The following is a 20,500-nucleotide window of genomic DNA, read 5'->3' on the forward strand; positions in this document are numbered from 1 at the left end:
AAATTTTCCTAAAGAGTAAATGAAAATGTATTCTACTGATGTTAAATACAACTGAACTGTACTTTATAAAATGTTTTTAAAAATTGTGGTGTACATGAATTTCTTTTTTTCTAATCTAAAACAATGAATCATTCCACTGCCACATGATGCACAGTTTGAACGTCAACGCTGAATTTAAATATTGAAAAATACAAACAGCCTTTCAGTGGTTTTAATAAAACAATAATTAAGTTAAAACATTTCCGAAAGGTTAAATGTGAATTTATTATACGTATAAGTTAAATAAAACTGGACTTTAAAACAAATACAGTAATGGAATGTACATAAAAAGTACAAGAAAATACACTCAAAAAAATTATCCATTGTAACAGTTTGACCATTAACACTGCACTTATGTTTCGCAAAACAAGAAAACTACTTCAATAACGACTCACTTAAAAATTTGTTGTACATAAGTTAAATGAGAAAATGTTCCTCAAACCTTTTATAACAAAGGTTCATCAAGAAAAACAAGGAAATCGTGTACCTAAAGGTTAAAGAAATTTTAATTCTATTTCGGTCATTTTTAGCTGTTATAAATACACTTCTTTATTTAATATTAATTTCATATATTCTAAAATTATTTCAAGTTTTTCATTTTTTATTTAATTCAATTCTATTTTAACCCAACTCTTATTTTTCAAACGGATTTGTTTCGTAAAGACTGGGAGTACTGCAACTGCTTCTTTGAAAAAAAAAAATTGAAATCAGCTTTGAAAGAGAAAATTGGTTAACGTGTCTTTTCTGCCCTCTTGTGGGCAGAAGTCTGTATTTTAAAAAAAGGAGCGCACACGTGAACTGGTTCCTTTTTTTACAGCAGCAATTTCCAAATTTATTGAGACTGATTGGTTTTTGCAAATAATAGTCAAGCTAATTCTTCTACTAAACATGACGTCAGCTTGCACGGCCGTTGGGCCAACATCAAAACCGGAGGCCCAAGCTTAACTATAAAAACATTGAGTTATTCGAACTAGCAACCCAAAGTCATTTGCACAAAAGCACTTACTCTGCCCGAAACAAAAACACACAAAATAAGACAGGACAGTTGTTGTTTTTTTTGTTGTTGTGATTATTTAACACATTTTGTTACAAACAGGTTTTTGTATCATCAATATAAAGTCGTTCATATTGAACAATATTCCCAGTGAAAAGAAGCAAAGCTCAAGCTTCAAGTGCAACCCTGTACAAATCAAAGACCGTCTTAAAGTTGAGAAAATAAATAATATCATAGTCATATAAATTCATATATATGAAGGTATACACACACCACTCTTAGTAGAAGAACAAACTCTAAAGTAAAAAGCGGCATCTTTGAAATATAGTATACTATAGATTTACCCATGTCTATGGCTTCATGGTTTGCACGTGTTACGAGCTAAATGAGGATTTGTCCGTGTTGGAAAAGTTACCCATAATTCTCTGCACTAGAGCAAACAGTTCCAGTTTTGCAGCGTGTGGAATGAGAAAGTTGTGTGCAGATGCCGAAGACGTCGCTTTGGTATGACGAAATCAACACGGGCATGCAAGTTAGACCACCAGCGCACACGCACGCCAACAATCAAAAACAAAAAAAAAAAATAGGGCACAGACGCTCAGCGACGCACAACGGGAAGGAGAATCTTGATTTGTCTCGAAAATGTTTCATCTGATCCCACTCGAGAATCAGCCAAAATTGTCTCACAAAGCACGCAGGTCAAAAGGTCATCGAGGCACATATTCCACGAGGTTGATGGCGGACGTTTTCCTGAAGTACGAGCCGGTATGAGGAAGAAGACAAAGTTGAGGTCATGAAGAGAGTGCAGGGGTCTCTCACTCACAAACACACACAGGCACACGCACATGTACACAATGGCTACAACAACACGACTACAGGCTCCTTCCACAACCATCACTAACATTCATTGAAATCCACCCCACATTGTCTTCGTTGTGTTGGCCGCTAACACTCACCCAAGCAAATCGTCCGGTAAGTGCCTCAAACCAAAAGCACAATAAATAACAAATAACTTTACAAGCATAGATACGAAGAAAGTGTACTGGGAAGTGCAAGTCCATCCAGGACCCCTTTTGGAGGCAACAGAAGCCTGATGTGTGCCCACGAGCCGCCCTTCTTACTTGATTGTGCGGCGTCATATGAGATGCGCTTTGGACCAAGCCAACCACGCAGCCCTTCAGAGTCACAACAACGCCGACGACATGCGCACTTTACCAAAGTGTGACCAAAAAAAAAAAAAAAAAAAAAAAAAAAAAAAAAAAAAGAACAACAACATAAGCACACCCAATATATCCAAAGAGCACCTGCACACACAGACTATGGGACAAAAGCACTTAATGTGTACAAGATACTAGATTGTTTTTGGTTCAATATTCATCAATTAGTGTACATTAGTGATGCAAAAGCGTGTGCAGAATATATGTCGCAATCAAACGGACGGTTAACAGTGTTTTTCCCTTGCTAGAAAAAAAAAGCAAATACGACAGAAAAACCGTCAACTGGCACAATAAAAAAGGTTGCGAAAAGCCCCATGACTTGCTGTCCACGACAAGGCAAAGTATAAAAGTTTTTTTTTTCTGCAACTCGTACAAGTTATAAAACATCCCCAAATCAATACACAGTAAAGCTTAGCATCCAGCACTTAATAATAACAATAATGAATAATAGTAACATCAACAAGAGTAATCATAGTTGTGATTATCATAATAAGACTTCATCATCTGCCTCACTCCAGTTTTCAATAATAATGCTGTCGAAAACATTGATGTCAATAACGCTGTCAAAAACATGAAAACAATCTTAGAAAATCAATAAAGACTTGGCGAGCATCCTTGCATACCTTACACTCAATTCACACGTACACCAGCGAGAAAGAAAAGCGAAGGACTTCAAAAGTCCACAAACACGCATCCAATAAATAGCCAACAATAACAAAACTCGGGATTTCAAGAACAGATTTTCAGCCTTCTTTTGGCACCCCCGTAAACGCGGGCCGGGGGCCTTTGTCCTCGTTCCCAGCCCCCAAAATAAAGATCACGCGTGGAAAGAAAGTCTGCATATTGTGAATCTTGGGAATTATGCGAGTTGGGGCCGAAAGGGGGGGGGGGACTTGAATGACCGAAGGCAGCCGTAGACTGAAGTGTGACTCGCGCGTGCAGAGGCAGACAACCGCTCGATCTGGGCCGCGTCGGTGTCCAACGTCCCCTTCGGACGCCCTTTTGTTTCAAAACATTTTTATGTACATGGCTCAAAACTCCACGGAACAGTCGGAACTTTGAGACAAACGAACAAAAGAAAAACGATCCCCCCCGACTTCACTTTGGAGGGCAAAGGCTAGGTAAGACAACAATCTGCACAAGGGATCAAAGATTCCGATGTACTGGTAACAGTCAAGACGACATCAGTCTTTAAAGGTAGGTGCGTTCGCCGAGTTGTTTAGGTTACAAATTACAAATGTAAACCTTGGATTCGGGGGTGGGTGGGTGCTCGGATAGGAGTCAGCGTCATTAAAGTGCAAGTCTGTGGCAGTAGGACCGGGTCCACAGTGTGCCGTCAGGCCGCCCGCCTCGTCCTATCGACGTGCGCAGCTTTGCAATAGATTGAGACGCTCGCAGTTAGACACTTGCAGAGTAAAAAGGACACGGAGGGGGTTCACCCCTCCCCACACTGACACTGATCCCTGGTTTCCATGGTGATTGTGATGGCAAACACACAAAGTCTCGGGCCAGCATCCGCCATGTCCTCGGCCCAAATCTCAAAAGAGACTGAAGGACCAAAACACTGGATTAGAAGTAAAAGGAGGTAAGCAGAAAAAAAGACTTGCGTGTATCAGTTATTCAGAAATCATTGTCACGACGTTTCCATCCAAAAGGATGGCCAGGCCCCCATCGCAGGGGTCGAGAGATTCCTGAAAGATCCGCAAAAAGATCTCCAGACATTGGTTGTCGAGCCGCAAAGAGTCGCGGGGCAGCTTTTAGGAGATCCACGCAAAGTCCCGATCACCCCCATTCTGCGGCTCACCCTCATGTACCGAGGAGTCGCTTTCCTCCTTCTCATTTTCCAGCACTCGCTGAGTCTCCGCCGCTACGCTGGCCTCCTTCCACTTGGTCCCCTCGTCCTCTCCTTCGCCGATCATGTCGGCGTCCCCTTCTGCCATCATCTCCTCCTCGCCGTCGCACTCGGCCTGGTCGTCGTGGAAGCGATCGCCCGGGTACAGCTCCTCCTCCGGAGAGATGTCTCCCCCCGCTTCGCCGTTGTGATCCAACAGCGCCGCCATGCCCCGGCCGGAACAGTCAACACATACCCCATGGCGCCGGGAGCCGTGTTTGATTCCCACACTGGCCGCTGACATGAACACGCGGCTGCACACTTTACACACGTACTTCTTGTCTTTGCTGTGGACCTGCGTGGCGCAAAAGCATGAGCAAATATTTGAAAAAAACATCTAAAACTCCCTTTGTGTAGTGCTTTCAAAAAGAGTATTTCAAACCCTTCTCATTGTTTTTCCAATTTCGCACATTTTAAATGTTTTCAATATTCAAACCAAGTTTACTATGCAACAAAGGCAACCCAAGTACTGATGCATTTCCTAAATGAGGATGATAATAACTTCCATAATTAGACAATGCAGTTGTCCAGTGCTTGAAGAAGCAAAGCATCCCAATTATTGCTGGGATGATGTTATTTTTATCTAATGCTCCACACAGCTTCCAAAGCATTTCACTTTAGCAGTGGCAGTGTGATGGGTTGATCTTTTTTTTTCTTTAAATGTCTAATATTTCTAAAATGACATATTTGGGTACAAATGGCTTGCCCATCCTACCAAAGCTCCCCATTTTGTCCCAACTGTTTTTGTGCCCCACATGTGCGACGACACTACTGTACTCACCAGCGTGTGCCTCTTCATGTGTTCCCTCCTGGTGAACTTCTTGCCACAGATTTCACACGGGTAGGGCCTCTCGCCGGTGTGGGAGCGCATGTGCCTCTTTAGAATGCACTGGTGCATGGCAGAGAAACTGCAGTAGGGGCACTTGAACTTTTTACGGATCACTGTGAAGTCATTCACTGCAGGGACAAAGGGAGGAGAGCGGGGTAGTGGTGTAGTGAATGGGTGAGGGTGGGCGGGGGAGAGAAGAAGATTAGACTGGGGTGGAATAAGTCTCTTTTAAATAAACCCACACATCACTTTTTCAATTATTACATTTAATTAGTACGGTAGTGGACAATAAAACGTATCATCAATCCCCATGGCCACCCCGATTCCAGGCAAAGCTACAGTTGCCCTGGCAACAGCTCTTCCTTTATACTAAGGCACTAAAAGAAAAGCAATAGCATAAACACTGACATTACATTCGGTCTGCTTTGAGATGCTTAAGATGATCTCCGCGACAGACAACACAGACATTAACACAAGGGCGGACGGCGGGGAAATAAAAATCACGGTAAAGGGAAGAATTTGAGGAAAAGGAAAAAGCAATCATGTTTGCACTACTTTCACATCTACAGGAAAGGTCAGGTGAGGCAAAGTCTAGGATTAAGTCTCCAGCCGAGTCTTAAATGGTCCTCAAAAGAGGTTTGTGTGGGTGCTGCCATACGTGAGTGTACGACCATGAAAGATCAGGACTGGAGGGGACTGAATAAAAAGCAGTGTTGAGATAACGACACATTTAAACGAAATCAAATGATTACCTCGATCATCACAACGACTTCTGCCGTGAGTAAAGCAAGTGAAAAAGGTGTGGGGCAGAAAAAACAAACACAAACATAAAAAAGAAAACACGCAAGAGCACAAAGAGCCCAAGCCATTGGATTGACGTTATTTTGTGTGGCTGAATTGTGTATGACACCAACAACAACAACAACAACAAACATTGGATAAGTTTCCGCATTTTATTAAATTGCAATTGCAGCATTCAAACTTTTTTTTTTTTTTTACGAAAAATACATTACTATACAGAACATTTTCAACAAAGAAAAAAGAAATTTGAATCCACACAACATACAATACTGAACTGTTTATGCCAACTATGGTATTAGGTGCTTCCTGATGAGATCCTGACTTGTCTTAAGCGTCTTATCTGTCGCAGCTGCATGTGCTACCTGAGAAATGGGATTTTGTGTCTGAAAGGATTTGGCATGTGGGAGGCTGGTATGAAAAAGGCTATGAGTGGAAGCGCAATTACCCGGAGAGATTGAGAGAGAAACATTTCTCTTTCGGTTGCGCGTCTACCTTCAATGTTTGTGCACAAGATTCAAACCTAGCACGGCCCGCCGGACACAGAACCACGCGGCTGTAGTGGACAGTCACGAGAATAAGGCAGTCGGCGACTATCGCATAGAATTGGGGCTAGCATATGATAACCAAATTGTGGATATTTGAGAAGCTTCACTTTTTAGCCGCAAGTACATGTGAAACTATTTATCTGGCCGTCTATTCTTTGCACACCCAAACAGGTTGCCAGCCAATCACAGGGAAAATATAACCAAAGAACTATTCACCCACACGTTCAAACGGGAGTAGCCGGAAAAAATGCTACACTGCAACGCGGTCGTGTCCCAGCTGAAATTTCAAATTTCAGCAAAACTACTGGCTGTCGGTTTCTAGTTGCAGAACCCGCACAATATGTGACAGTTCAGTTGTGTTCAGCCATGTCGCTCGATGTGTGGCGGGCCCATGACTTTGTTTTATAGCTGCAGTGGAAATGCTTGCTGTAAACTCAGAGATGAAGATGTTTGGCAGAAATTGGTGTGAATTTATTGAAGAAAACGAGTGCTACAATCTCCTACTGCCTGTTCTTATATTTCCCCACTTCCTTTCTTCTAGTCCCGATCCCACCATTACCTTCCCATTCATGGTGACTAGAGGGCACCTATCCCCCTGTCCCCACTTCCTCTTTTGGTTAGAGGTCAAGGGTTGAGGGGGGCTATTGCTGCGAATTACTGCCGTTCTTTCAACACTCTCAGTGGCTTCAAGCCTCCAGAGTAAATGGGAAAGAGAGAAAATGACACCACCTACCCAACTCCAAGCTGACCCAACTGACCTATTGTTTTAGTTTGCTTTGTCCTGTCCAAAACAGCTTTTGCATCTCCACTGTGTAAAGGGGACGAACTCAGGTTTGTTATGGTGGCAGAGCATACGTTAATGCTAAACCTGAACCTGGAGATGGACGCTGATGATTTAGCAGTCTTGTAAATGTACAGATTAAAAGCATCTTTTGGTTTGTTTCAAATGCTTCCGATGTGAAAAGAGCAAACGGTGCAGTCCAGCCAACTTCCTGCAGGTGGCAGTGCTGCGTAGGGCGTTGAACCCCAGCACACACTGGCAAATTTGAGCTGCTGGAATGAAAATTTACTGCCTGGCACCAAAACACGTGAATTATGGGTGCTGCCGATTTACCAGCTTTGCATAGACATTCTTCAATTTATCTTAAACTATCCTTAAATGATAAATTAAATTCAGTTTGTACAGCAAAAAGGAGTGATTTTGTAAGGGAGTCTTCTCTTCACATGCTTGGCATGAATGCACATGCGAAGTGAACAACTGCTGGCTGTTAATAGAAGATTGCACTCGCTAGATCCTCTCAGTTTTCTACGTCCAAGATGCCGCAGTTACTAATTTCAACTTTCATCTCTTCAGAAAGCCTCCATAGATTAACTTGATCACCATCCTGAGACATGCCAGTGCCACCCCCCAGCACGGCACCTGGCATGGAGCCCACCTGACAGCAAACCTTAATGTGGGTGGCCAGGTTCTTTTGGGTGCTGAAAGACTTGGCACACGCCGGGCAGACGTGGCCCCTCTCTTTGGAGTGAACCGAGGACAGGTGCCGGTGCAGGTCTGTGCGGTCCCGAAAATGCTTCAGGCAGTACACGCACTGCATGAGCTTTTTCTTAAAATGGATAGTTTTCTCATGGCGGTCCGCATTAGACTTGAGGGTGAAGCTCGCCGGACACTGTGAACAGAGGTAGCGTGTCGGGGAGGGCTCGGCCACCGCAGGGTCATACGGGGACCGGGGAAAGTGGAGAAACCGGGACCGGCCGGGCCGGGAGAATAGACTCGGCATGCTCGGCCAGTCCAGGGACATCGCCATGAGAGACAAAGTGTGGCGGTACTCGTGCTCCCTGAGATACTCCAGACTGCTGAACAGCCGCTTGCACAGGGAGCAAGCAAACCCCTGCGAGGTCCAGGCACCGGTCTCTGGCAGGACCCCTGAACTAGTCTCTTTGGCCACCGCCGCCATTGTTTCAATCTCTCTAGAAGCCATGAATAATGACGTAGGCACTGTCGGAGGATCGGCGCAAGTTGGTTTGGCCATCTGATCCTTCTCAGTATGAGACTGGTCACCTTCCAAGGCTGAACAAAACAGAGGAATCATCATAATTTAAAGAAATATATTACAAGCCACAACATAGTCGCTCATGATTTGAGTGTTCAAGGCCTCGGTATGTTACCTGCGTTGTATTTATTCAGCTCCTCGTTATCTTTTTCCCCATCATCCTGAAATCACAGAATATCCCATTATTCCACACGAATGTACAGAGCGCGTATGAGAGGTTGCGGCGCACGTAGGAGGCAAGCAGGTGAGGCAAGCTGTGAAAATAACTCAAGATCTGAATGCACTTGAAGGCTTTGTGAGAATGAATACGTGCTTTACAGCAACACCGCAATCGGACCCCCCCTCCCCCCCCACACCACCTCTCTCCTGACTGCTTCCCTCCTCCATCGACTCTCATCCACTCCTTCATCCACACCTCCTAGCTCCCTCTGTCCTCACAAAATAGGAAGAAGAGGGGACGCCATGCGCTTGGTACACTGATGGTTTGTGTGAAGCTTGCTGAGAGGCAAATCAAATATTCCTCATGAAGGCTTACTTACCAACACGCACAGACTGGTGGCACAGAAAAAAAAGAAAAAAAAACACTCGGCCACACACCCACACACACACTGAAAAGAACAATTTCCTGAACTGCGAGAGCATACCTCTCATTGTTTTCTAATATTGATTTCACCTGGGCTGCTATCTGCCATCTTGAAGCACACACTGGCTGCCGTTGTGTCTACATGTGTCATCTCGAAAGTAACAACTATAAGCTACATTAGCACTACTACTGACTGAGCAGCGACCCTTTGGGCCTGGCTATACAAAAAAAAGATGTGGAACACAAAAAGACGTGCAAAAAATGAAGAATCTGGAATGAAAGGAAAAAAAAAGAAAAGTAATTTTTCAAGCAGGAAATGAGCCAGATTGAAACACTGTGGGGGGACTGAGTGATGATGTGGTCGAGTATTGAAAATCACCCCAAAAACCTCCACTCTGTCAAAAAACTGAGCTTGGCGCTCACCTTACATATAGCCTCCATCACCACTCAGCCCCGCAGGGAGTTTACAAGATCGGGTGAGGCAGCTTCCCGGTATGCTCCCATCCACTCAGGCGGATCAGCATTTGATCCAAGTGGGGGAGCAGCACACGGGGAACGGCCTCCACCTCTTTGGAGTTGAGCCAGGCTCTTTGCGCTTACCTTAGGCACGGCGGAGGGCGCCAGGCCCTTGGGGGTCTCCTCCACTTCCATGTTCGAAGTGTTTGTGTGCAGCTGGGGCGCCCCTGCCAGCAAACCGAGGGTCTCCAGGGACAGAGGCTCAGCGGGGAGAAGTGGAGCGGGCGGAGCGGAAGTTCGGTACGACGAAGATGTTGTTGATGATGATGATGACAATGATGGTGGTGGTAGTAATGGTGGCGGTGTTGGTGGAAGAGGATGAGGAGGAAGAAGAGGACGAGGAGAGGAAGAGCCACTCCTCTGTTTGTTATGAACAGTGGCCCCTGCGGCCCCTGCGGCCCTTGGCCAGAGCGTGCTGCAGTAGTTGTTGGAGCGGAGCCCTGAGGAGCACAGGAAACGAGTCTCACCCACCCACTCACGTACAACAGCACACTCTGCTAGCAGCTGGCCACCAGAACACAACGGGAGAGAGTGGGCAGGAGGGGTGTGTGGGGGCCGCTGCCACCGCCACCACCGCTGCTGCTGGTGGAGGGGCAAACAGTGGCTGCCAGTGCTGCGCTATCAAGCACGATGGAGAGGGGGAGGAAGAAAAACTCTGAAGTTTCACTTTCCACCAGCCGAGGGGAAAGGGTTAGGGCTTCTCTTCTCTCTTTTTTCCATTTGCTTGCTCTCCTCTCCTTCTCCTTCCACCCACACGCATGCACACAGGACGATGTGTAAGTATGTGTGTGTGTGTGTGTGTGTGTGCACGCACTTTGTGAGTGAGTAAAATGCATATAAGGATAAGGCTTGAGGATCCTCTGTAGCGGGAAGGGAGATTGTTTTGGCCAGGTGCCATCTTGCTGTTCTGAAGACTTTCTGTACACGCAGGGCAAAAGTACATCGACCAGGGAGGATATTTACCAGCAACAACTTCAGACACACCAGAATGTAAAAAACAAAACCAAAAACAAACATCTCAGACCTCCCAGTAACGATTCCCACATTGACATTTTGTGTTCACCGTTTACTGTGAATTTATATTAATTACCGCTTCTGTGTGTGCCACAGCATGTGCGGCAGAGTTATGCAGTGGGTGAACCGGGAACCATTTATCGCCCTCCTCGAGACAATGGACAGAATCTCACAACACTGAGGGTTGACCGTGGACGGATTCCTGGAATGTTGCACTGCCGCACCCGACACTCCCACTTACTCGGAACACACACGAACGCTCAACTCCCATTCTCTTCCCTAACTCAGGCGACATCAGGAGGGGCAACAAAGCGAGGGAGGAGGTCACAGTGAAAGGAAGAGTAGATGAGCAATTTGAAATGCACATACAGTAAACACTCACCCGACGACACATACCAGAGCACCTGAATAACCAGTACTGGGTGGTCATCTTTTAAAAAGAACCTTTTAATTCCTGGTAAAGTGAGAATATCATTATTGTAAACCAATTTGAATGGCACGCTTGTATTGAATTCAATTACAATTGTGCACATTGCTCATACTTGTTCATGTATATTAAGTTAAATGTCGGATCACAACACATAACATCACATTAGCATCGGGCGCAAACCTCCTATCTCCAAAATCATCACTTTCCAGAAAACCCTCAGAAAACATGGTATATTAGTTGAGGCATTGACATTGCGTTGCCAAAGAGAGCAAGCCATTTTTCAACATTTTAGGTTGGTCAGTAATCGATTTGGGTGGACAGGTTTCATCATGATGCTAGCGATATGTACCTTTTCTGTGTTGAAAATTTTGCGTTGACTATAAAAATGCAGCCAAGCTGCATTAAGCAACAACCAATGTGCTTTGTTTTTCCTGCTTCCTCGACCCAGATCTCCACTCAACAAATGCTTGCCTGGCCAACAAGCTCTCGGGTTCGTTTTTCGTCATTACATTTGTACTTTGGTAAAAGAGCAACAACAGATTCTTGAATCACGCGGTCAGCTGTGAATAAGCAGAAGATGTTAAAAAAAAAAATCCCTCTTCTGCTCTCACTGGTTTTGTCTTTTTTTGCATTTAATGTGTGAATTCTGGATGAAATAATTGTCCAAACTATGATTCAGTGTTGTTCCCCCATCGGAAATGCGCTGTGAATTATTATTTTTTTTAATGCAATTGAAATGTGCTGCAACAAAACCTGACCACTAATATCAGAATGATCCCTGCAGAGTTAATTGGCCGTTCAGCACACAGTGTACACAGCGGGAGCGTGGACAGGTGCGCCCGGGATGCTCCGGCGAAATCCACTGTCTGGAATCAAGTGTCTGACACGCAAAGGGGGAAAGGGGTCAAGTCTCATTAATCCTAACTGGCTTCAGGAGGATGAGTGACATGCACACTGTATTTTTGATGTACCGGATGCTTGGGGGCGTGTCGCTTCTGACCCCTTCATCAGACAGCAAATGCATGCATTTAAATGACAATGTTTGGACAACAAGGTGAGGGTCAGCTCATCCCTTTGGAAGCGTGGATTACGTACAGAACTCTAATAGAGGCCGTGTATAAATCAACTCTACTGTATTTCAGGGTATCCACTTGAAACAACCAACCGGGGCGCATCCAGAAGTCCCTCGCATGTGTCAAAGTGTGGAATCGTTTGTAAATGAGATTTTTCTGGTGATCAGTGTTCCCTTGGGCACTGCGCTTACTCCACAATGTTGTGTGCCTCCATTTTCATGCTCCGGTGAGCAAGGCACCTTCAGTTAAGTTACATTCGGTTGGCCAAGTTCTTGCCATTTCTCTCGATAAATAATAACAAATGGAAGCCTCTCTCCTCTACAGTTGAGTAAACAGCAACTGTATGCAGAAGCATGTACGCAAATAAGATTTTGCTGCAAGCTCTTGCTGATGTCCAGAGGTCTCCCTTGGATTGGACCGGGTCACCTTTCCTTACCTCCTTCCTGCCCGTGATCAATACTTTCCCAGGATCTTAAACAAACGCACTTTGATGCTCTACCACACTAAAGCATAAACGGGGGGAAGAGACAAGTGCCGGCCAAATAAGGAGGAAGTGAAGGATGTGGCCAGAAGGGGAGGGAATGAGTGTGAGGGATGAGTGTTAAGGAGGGGTGAAGGAGAAGTGGATGGACGGATGGAGGAAGTTGGGGGAGGAAAGGGTACAGGAAGGATGTGAAGTTGGTGGGAGAAAAGAAGAGCAGTGGCAGACTGGGGGGCATCGACCACCTCTCCAAACCCCCCAAGGTCTTGTTCAAATCAGCAAAAGTCCAATCGAGGTAAATGGACACGTCTTGAATTTTCTTTCACGCGCAGAGCAAATGTTGAAGATTCTCGGAATTCTCCAAGTCTTCGATTCCTTTACATGGTCAAAGCTGAGTCTTTTGTCTTCTCTGGATCGTGCCAGCCTCTGACAGCATCTCATTCCTTCTGAAGTCAACGCTAACACCTCAATCGTACACGCTTAACACTCGCACATGTGACATACTGTCGACGAACGAGCGTGTTTTCTGTTACACACAAAAATCGCCACACAGCTCACAATAAAAGGTCCAACTACTACATAGCTGGTAAAAGTAAAGAAAGACGAGACACAAGATGTGCATCATTTGCCCCACACATGCACTAACTGGAAAATAATAATCAACTTGTTAACTTGGTTAATGAGGACCTTTCATATTGTCAGTTATTGAAATTATTGATGAGATTATTGACGAGCTTCTGGGTTCTGGTAATATCCCGCATCACTTAGCAGAACATTAAGTTGAAGCAAATGCATTAAAAAGAAATCTCAAAGGCCGAATGCAGTTACAATAACAAATGAATCTATTATCCAGTTATGGGTGATTTTGGCAACTTTTCACGTTACTGTTATTTGAGTGATAAAAATGAAAAATAGCCGCGGCTCTGCGCTCGAAGGAACCTTCACAAATAAGCAAACAAATCCTCTTCGATGACAGCGCAAACTATCCTGACAAAATGTTCTTGCACTGAGTCACCGCTGACGAGTCATCATTGACAACCACGCGCAGCCAAGTGGCGACGCGCACACACACACTGGAGGTGCATGCTTTCAGAAGATTCAAGACGCATGCTGACAAGGGGAAACAGTGGAGGATGCTCATCTGACTCTCTCTGCCCTGCAGGTGGCAGAGAGAGAATACATGCGTGTACTTTTAAGTTCTAAGTGCCCTGTAATTATCTGGGTTTACATGGAGCCTTACACTCCAATTAGAATAGGCTTAGAAGCCCAAACCGATTGAAAATACGCCATGTCAACACCTCGCTAGGAATATACGAGCCGAATCCGATTGGAATTTTATTGGGATTCACTGACGTGGAAGACTCCTTTTGCCAAATTTAAGTAGATTTTCATTATCTAAAGCGTGAATTGAAATACCGTCAGGTTGCTAAAAAAAACATGCAGTGCATCGTTTACACACCTCAAAATCGTGGCGGCTTTCTGCGACAGAGATGTTTACATGAGCATCCAACTTGGTTTTAATCAAGCTGTTGTTTTCATAAAAGTAAAAAAAAAAAAAAAAAAAAATCACAACTAAATAGGTGACTGACCGCCATCGTGATAAATCGCGTGATGTTTACATCGATCCGTGCATGTCGCACAAATGTTCTGATTAAATGTAGCTCTTGTACAAATGTCAGATCAGAATTGATCGCATCACGTGTAAACAGATGACCAGAGATCTTCATCACTCCAGCCTACCCTGAACATGATCAGCGGTATAGAAAATGGACCGTTGGATGGGCTGTCCACATGACAGAAAAACGGATCGGAAACCGACCTGACAGTTTTGGTTTGAAAAAGTGAGAAACGAATCCCACCATGCTCACCTGACATTTGACCTTTACATTTTGGGAACCTTTGTGGTTGACTTTGGTGTCCAGCAATACTTTGAAGTTAGCGTAGTAAAGGCAGAAATGCACAAAAACTAAAGGTACAATATTTGTCTAGGTCAGAGGTCACCAACCTTTTGGAAAGCGACAGGTTCTTCTTGGGTATGATAAATGCCAAGGGCTACAAGTATGATACACATTAATGAAATAAGAAACATGCTAAAATAACCTTCACTTATAAAATCTATTAATAATTAAAGGCATTGTTTATGTGAAGTGACTGCTCATGTTGATGATTTCTCACAATTATCAACAATGATTCGCAACGCCACTTTTTCAAACGATCACTTCAACAGCATTCCTAGGAAATCACAATATCCCCTCACTGTTGAACTACGTTTACAACAGGTTACACATGTTGATGATGCTACTGATGTAGCGTGGGTGCGTAACTGAGGACTTACAAGACAAGGAGTGTCCTCCTTTGGGAAGGTACTCATAGAGCAAGGGGTTATCATCTCCCATCATCTCCGCCCGCAGTGACAGCAGGCTGTTCTTACTCATCAGCGCCGCCTTCAGGTTGGCGACCGACGAGATCATCCCGCTGCCGCCGCCTCTGCTTCCACCGCCTCCTGCTCCTCCCACTCCTGCCTCCTCTGATTCGTTGGGACCCAGAAAGCCCGGGTCCGCCACGAGAGCATCTTCCTGTTTGAGGAAGAAGTCGAGGCGTTCGCCACGGCTGTCGGAGCTGTTGGGCTCGGTCACGTCTGCGTCTGAGTAAACAGGAAGAATCCGACAGAATATGAGAGTTACGTCCTTTTGTTGGCCATCACTAAAATGACTGTTCATGCGATACGACCCAGTCGAGTGAGCGGGAACGGGCAATGCCTCACACCGCGTGGCCTCAACTTTATTCCATTACAAGTTTCTCTCGTACGCCGCTCGGGATTTTCGACTCGCTGGCTGAGAGGATAAAAAGGATGACGCTGGTGCAAAAAACATTATATTAGAAAAAGCGGTCACGATGTACGGCTTTTACCTGACAGCGGGATCGGTTTGAGAGAGAGAACACTAGAAAGACCATATTAAAGCAATTCTTTTAAAAACCTCTCAGCAGAGCTGCCGTTTATGGACAGACAGGTGTTACATTTCATTCAACTCTCGTGCCTCACATTCAAACAGTCCGCTAAGGTTTGAAAGGTAGGAAGGAAACTCAAACGCGCTTTTATGGCCTGTGTCTGGAAAGGGGAGTGTGTAGAGAAGCTGTCAGCAGTCGAAGCGATGTTGGATGTTTCGCGGGGGAGCGATGCAAAACGGCTGATGATAGCCAACACTCCCTTGTAGACACAGGTGCGCGCACAGAATTGCCAAATTCTAATTTCACATTTAACTCACGACAGGTTGCTGAACAAATGCAAGAATAGCACGTCAACGATTAATCGGCACCATATCCAGCATGAATTTTGTTCATCGATTAAGGGTTTAGAGTCCTTAATGGAGTTTAAATTGTCCAAGTCTTCAAAATGTTGGCTTCTTTACAGGAGATGCTAATAATTATATTTCTCATTATGAAATATCTTAGAACAAAATAAGACATATGCAAACATCTCTTACTTTCAAAACAAACTAATAACATTTTTATCCCTTTTCTGACATGTTAGGCACCAACAACCAACAATTTACTGTCTGTTTTGCACTGTCAGCTTCAAATAATGTTGTTTTTGAATAAAGGAACGGAAATTACATTTTTTTCAGTCTGATACATCCACCCATCCATCCATTTTCGTAGACACTTATCCTCACAAGGGTCGCGGGTTGTGCAGGAGCCTATCCTAGCTGTCAACAGACAGGAGGCGGGGTACCCCTGAACTGGTTGCCAGCCAATTGCAGGGCACATGGAGACAGACAAACGTCGCACTCATAATCACACCTAAGGGCAATTTAGAGTGTCCTTTGAATGTTGCACGTTTTTGGCATGTGGGAGAAAACCGGAGTGCCCGGAGAAAACCACACAGGCACATGGAGAACATGCAAACTCCACACAGGCGGGTCCGGGATTGGACCCGGGACCTCAGAATTTTGAGGGAAATGCTTAACAGCTGTGACACTGTGCGGTCCTATACAGTGATCAAAAATATAATAAAATAAATGTCTTTTGAGTATTTAAAAGACTGACTGACATATGCCTACAACCACCACACAAGACATTCCTAAACCCTGAGAAAAACTATGGCTGCCTTCTCTGGATACAGTAAACCTCCCGTTATCGTAATATCTTGACGTACGGCTCAATTGAACAGCTAGAGTCACTTTTAATAATCAAGGAGCCACGAAAACCTTTTGTGATGGAGAGCAAAAAAACGGGGAAAAAAATGTCAGCACAAATCAAGATTTTGGTCGCCTTGGTTGACAACGGTGGATTGTAACGTGTGTTTCCCGTGCAGGGCAAGTCAAGGTGAGTTTGCCTCAATGTCTGGAATACTGATGGCTCACCAGCCTCCTCTCGCTGCACACCCGGTCAATGTTGACCACGCTCTCACACTTCTCCGATTAGATAAATGACCATAGAGCTAAATGGGGGATGGATAAACATGGATGTTCTGTAGGAGCGCTTCTCAAATGTTGTCACCCCGGGACCGGCATTTTCTTATTTTCTCCAAATTGCGGCCCACTTTTGCAGAAGTGAAGGATAACAAAGAACATAAACTGTTCAAAAATAGCCTTTGAAAATATGTCCCATATTTCTGAGCATAACTTATGGTAACATGTAACTTCATGTAGAAAAATGACTAAGGTAAAATGTACAAATATAAAATTATCCACATAAAGATAGATTACTTTGATTATTAAGGGGAAAAAATCAGAGACAATATTAAAGTCATGGCATTTCCAGTAAAAAAGGCACAGTTTAAAGTCATTAAGATGAGATTTGAAGCTGTCACGATGAAATTTAAAGTCATGTGGGACTTGATCGCTACACCAGAATACGCTCTCGTCACTTTTGCAATTTTACACAATAACTCTCTATTAACTGGGACCCTCAGATCAATTGATAACTTTTAATCTCACCATGATGATTTAAAATTTCATTGTGACGACTTGAAATCTCATCATGATGACTTCAAATCAGGGGTTGGCTTTTCTATCTGATTTCGTATGATGCAACTTTCAAGGTCGGGTACCTAATTTTGTGACTGGCGCCTCTTGTTTACAGTGATGAAAAAGAGGAGCTAGAGTTATAATAATGACATTCAAGAGGAGGTTTGGGGAGTGGGAGGAAATAAATCAGTTTAAAAAGAAGTGCAAGGGAGCATAAGAGTGGGGCTGTTGATTTCTGAGGGAAGTGGACAAGATACGTGTATATAAAATGTTCATACACACACACGCACACACAAGTTAATTAAGAAGGAGGTGAAGGTGCTGGTGCAGGGGGCACGAGGTGCAGGAATTCATTAGAGCTCTGCGCCCTCCTTCAGTGGGCAGCCCAGTAGCCACAGGAGTCAATCAATAACATAGTTCTGCTGTTGGCCAACAACAACAACACACGCACACACACACACACACACACACACACACGCATGCAAACACACACACAGGAAGGTAGACAAATGGAGGGGGAAGATGTGAATGAAAGAGCGAGAAAAGAGGGCCCTCTTTGACCTTCATTTCGCTCCACTCATCTTTTCATTGGACGAGTGAGTGACCCTTGACCACTTTTCCCAGCATCAATCGGACACAGGAGTCTCCAGACGGAACACATCATCCTTCCTCGGAAACAACCAGTAAGCGACTTTATTCACGCAACGCAAAACCAAGAACCTGCACTCACCAGACAGACATCAAGCCAAATAACGTCTCTTCCCGAAATCTGTGAGTGGGGCTCTCCCGCTGGCCTGCTTTTTGAGGATTTACCCACATTACTGAGACTAAGCGGCAGATATTAGAAATTAGTATTCAGATAGCCACAAACAGGCTTCAGCACAAAATTGTCGGTATATAATCCTCCTTCACTTATGTAAGCGTAATTGGGTCGGCATAGATTGTGTGTTTCTTAAATCTCATCCTGTTCCGACAGATAAAATCATTTACAGCGGCAGGAATGGTCCACACCTAATCCCGGCAGCGGAGCTTATAGATTTCGTCAGAGGGAAGCCGTGCTCAGGATTTGTCGGCGCACATATTGTGGTGTCATTTTTACAGGCAAGAGGTTTATATGGGGTTTAAGAAACACAGCAGTTACATCATTTCTTTATGCACATGTGCTGATTGTTAATGAACTGTGGATCGCAATGGTTAGATACCCACTTCCAAAAAAAAAAAAAAACATTTTCCCTATCTTCACCTTACTTTTTGGCCTCCACGGAGGTCTTTTTATGGAGAGGGGAATCTCATTTTCCTTCTGATAAAAGAGTCAGAATAATTTAGATTTCTGCTTTCTGAAAAGATCCTCCTTTTAATTTTGTTGCCATGGTAGCTAACCACTTTTGGCTTACACATTTTGGCTAAATAACCCCCCCGTAAATAAATAAATAAATGACAAGACGAGCAAATATGTGGTTCTCTTTGATCATGTGTGCGAGCGCGGATCCTGAAAATGTTTGTGTGAGATGTGCGGAGGGGGGGGAGCTTGAAAAACACAGTAACACAAGATTGGCCTTGAAATAAAAGATGTTGTGTTGAAAGGAAAAAAAAACATCTTTAAACACAGTGAGGAACGCTGCATTCAACATCTATTGAGAGAGTTACCGTTTATGTTTGGAATGTATACAGTCGATTTCGGGGTTGCAGGCAAAGAGACGCATTTATGTGTGTGCCTGCATGTCCGTCTCGAGTGAAAGATGGAAGTTGTGTCACTAAAACTCATGAAAACGAGAAAAAAAAGAAGGTGTGGAAAGGGAGGTGTAGGTCATCTGTGCACCACAGAATCTACCAATTACGTTCTTCTAAGATGAACAGATACACTGTTCACTCCCACTTCCCAAAGCTCACATGCATGCATGCATACACACACACACTCACACACCTTCACATCAAGAAAGAAAGTAACCAAATACAATGGCAGACATGTCCATGGTGGTTAAGCAGCAAGTTACTGAGGCTTGCAGAGCACAAGGGAGCTGTCAGAGAAGAAAATAGAACTTGTCTGCATGAAAGGGAATTGAAGTGCGAACAAGGGGAAGACTGTGTGTGTCTGTGTATGTGTGTATGTGTGTGAAAGTAAGAGGCCCTGAAAGGATAAGTTGACAGGACATGATCAAATAAAAGTGGGAAACGTTTGTGTTCATGTTTTATATACAGATGCTTTGTCAAAATGATCCCCTCTCTCTCGGAAAGCAGAAAAACAGACAAAACTGGAATCAGCATCCCGGGACCAGTCAGTGTCAATTTATAAAAATTGCTTACATTTCCTTGTCGTCTACAGAAGCACATTATGAAATCTGACAGAAAAACAGAACACCTCATTATTCCCATGTTTATTTGTTTTCCAAATGTGGGATTGGTTTTGACCCCCAATTTGCCAAACTCTGCTGAACTTTCAGTACATCATCCCAACTGTGACCGATGAAGATGACACACTATTGCTTGCTGACTTGCTGTGTGCCCGGTGTGGCGTTCCGAACGATCCCCCCGCGCTGAAAAACCTCCTTGTGATTAATGAGCATGCGTTACTAACAGGGGAATTCTGCGTACGTAGCTGTCGCGTACTGGGAAATCCCCCGGTCTCATAGAGCCCCTTCTTCTACATAGAGGGAGGTAACATACGTTATATCAATCTTTATGCGGGTATAGCGCCAAGCCTAAGCCTAACCTTAAAACAAAAGTTGATAAAAAGATATACACATATATATATGTGTGCGGCGACAAGTTGTCGAATGTCACATGTTGAAGAAGCATGGATGGGGATGTTTCAGACAGCCCGGAAGTTTACAAAATTTATGTGCATGCGCATTGATCACAAGGAGATTTTTCAGCACGGGGATCGTTCAGACCGTCACACCGGGCACACTTAGGCCTCACTAAAGGAAGCTTCTTTATTCAAGACTGCACCACACACTGCTAAGATGGCTCAAGATGTTAAAAAAATAAAATCAAAATCCAGGATCTGTGGACAATTACAGCTTCTCCCAAAAGTCCCTTTACATTTGTTTTCTCCTTCGGGTA

At 44.3% G+C, this 20,500-nt stretch overlaps 1 protein-coding gene across 2 annotated transcripts in view; it reads right to left on the reverse strand.

Annotated features, from left to right (window-relative positions):
- Nucleotides 1-261: 261 nt before the first annotated feature.
- Nucleotides 262-20,500, reverse strand: part of zbtb46 (zinc finger and BTB domain containing 46) — a 79,596-nt gene continuing 59,357 nt past the window's right edge. The window contains exons 4-7 of one of the 2 annotated variants that reach the window (XM_061811437.1): nt 14,803-15,111; nt 9,554-9,909; nt 8,486-8,531; nt 5,129-8,387 (exon numbers count right to left, since the gene is read on the reverse strand). In XM_061811437.1, coding sequence (XP_061667421.1) covers nt 7,615-8,387; nt 8,486-8,531; nt 9,554-9,909; nt 14,803-15,111 — 1,484 coding nt within the window. In that variant the 3' untranslated portion in view covers nt 5,129-7,614. Of the gene's footprint in view, nt 4,437-4,922; nt 5,099-5,128; nt 8,388-8,485; nt 8,532-9,553; nt 9,910-14,802; nt 15,112-20,500 lie in introns of those variants that run through there. The other variant, XM_061811445.1, reaches the window with a different exon arrangement.

The sequence above is a fragment of the Syngnathoides biaculeatus genome, chromosome 2, assembly GCF_019802595.1.
Source record: "Syngnathoides biaculeatus isolate LvHL_M chromosome 2, ASM1980259v1, whole genome shotgun sequence".
In the NCBI taxonomy this organism is placed as follows: Eukaryota; Metazoa; Chordata; class Actinopteri; order Syngnathiformes; family Syngnathidae; genus Syngnathoides; species Syngnathoides biaculeatus.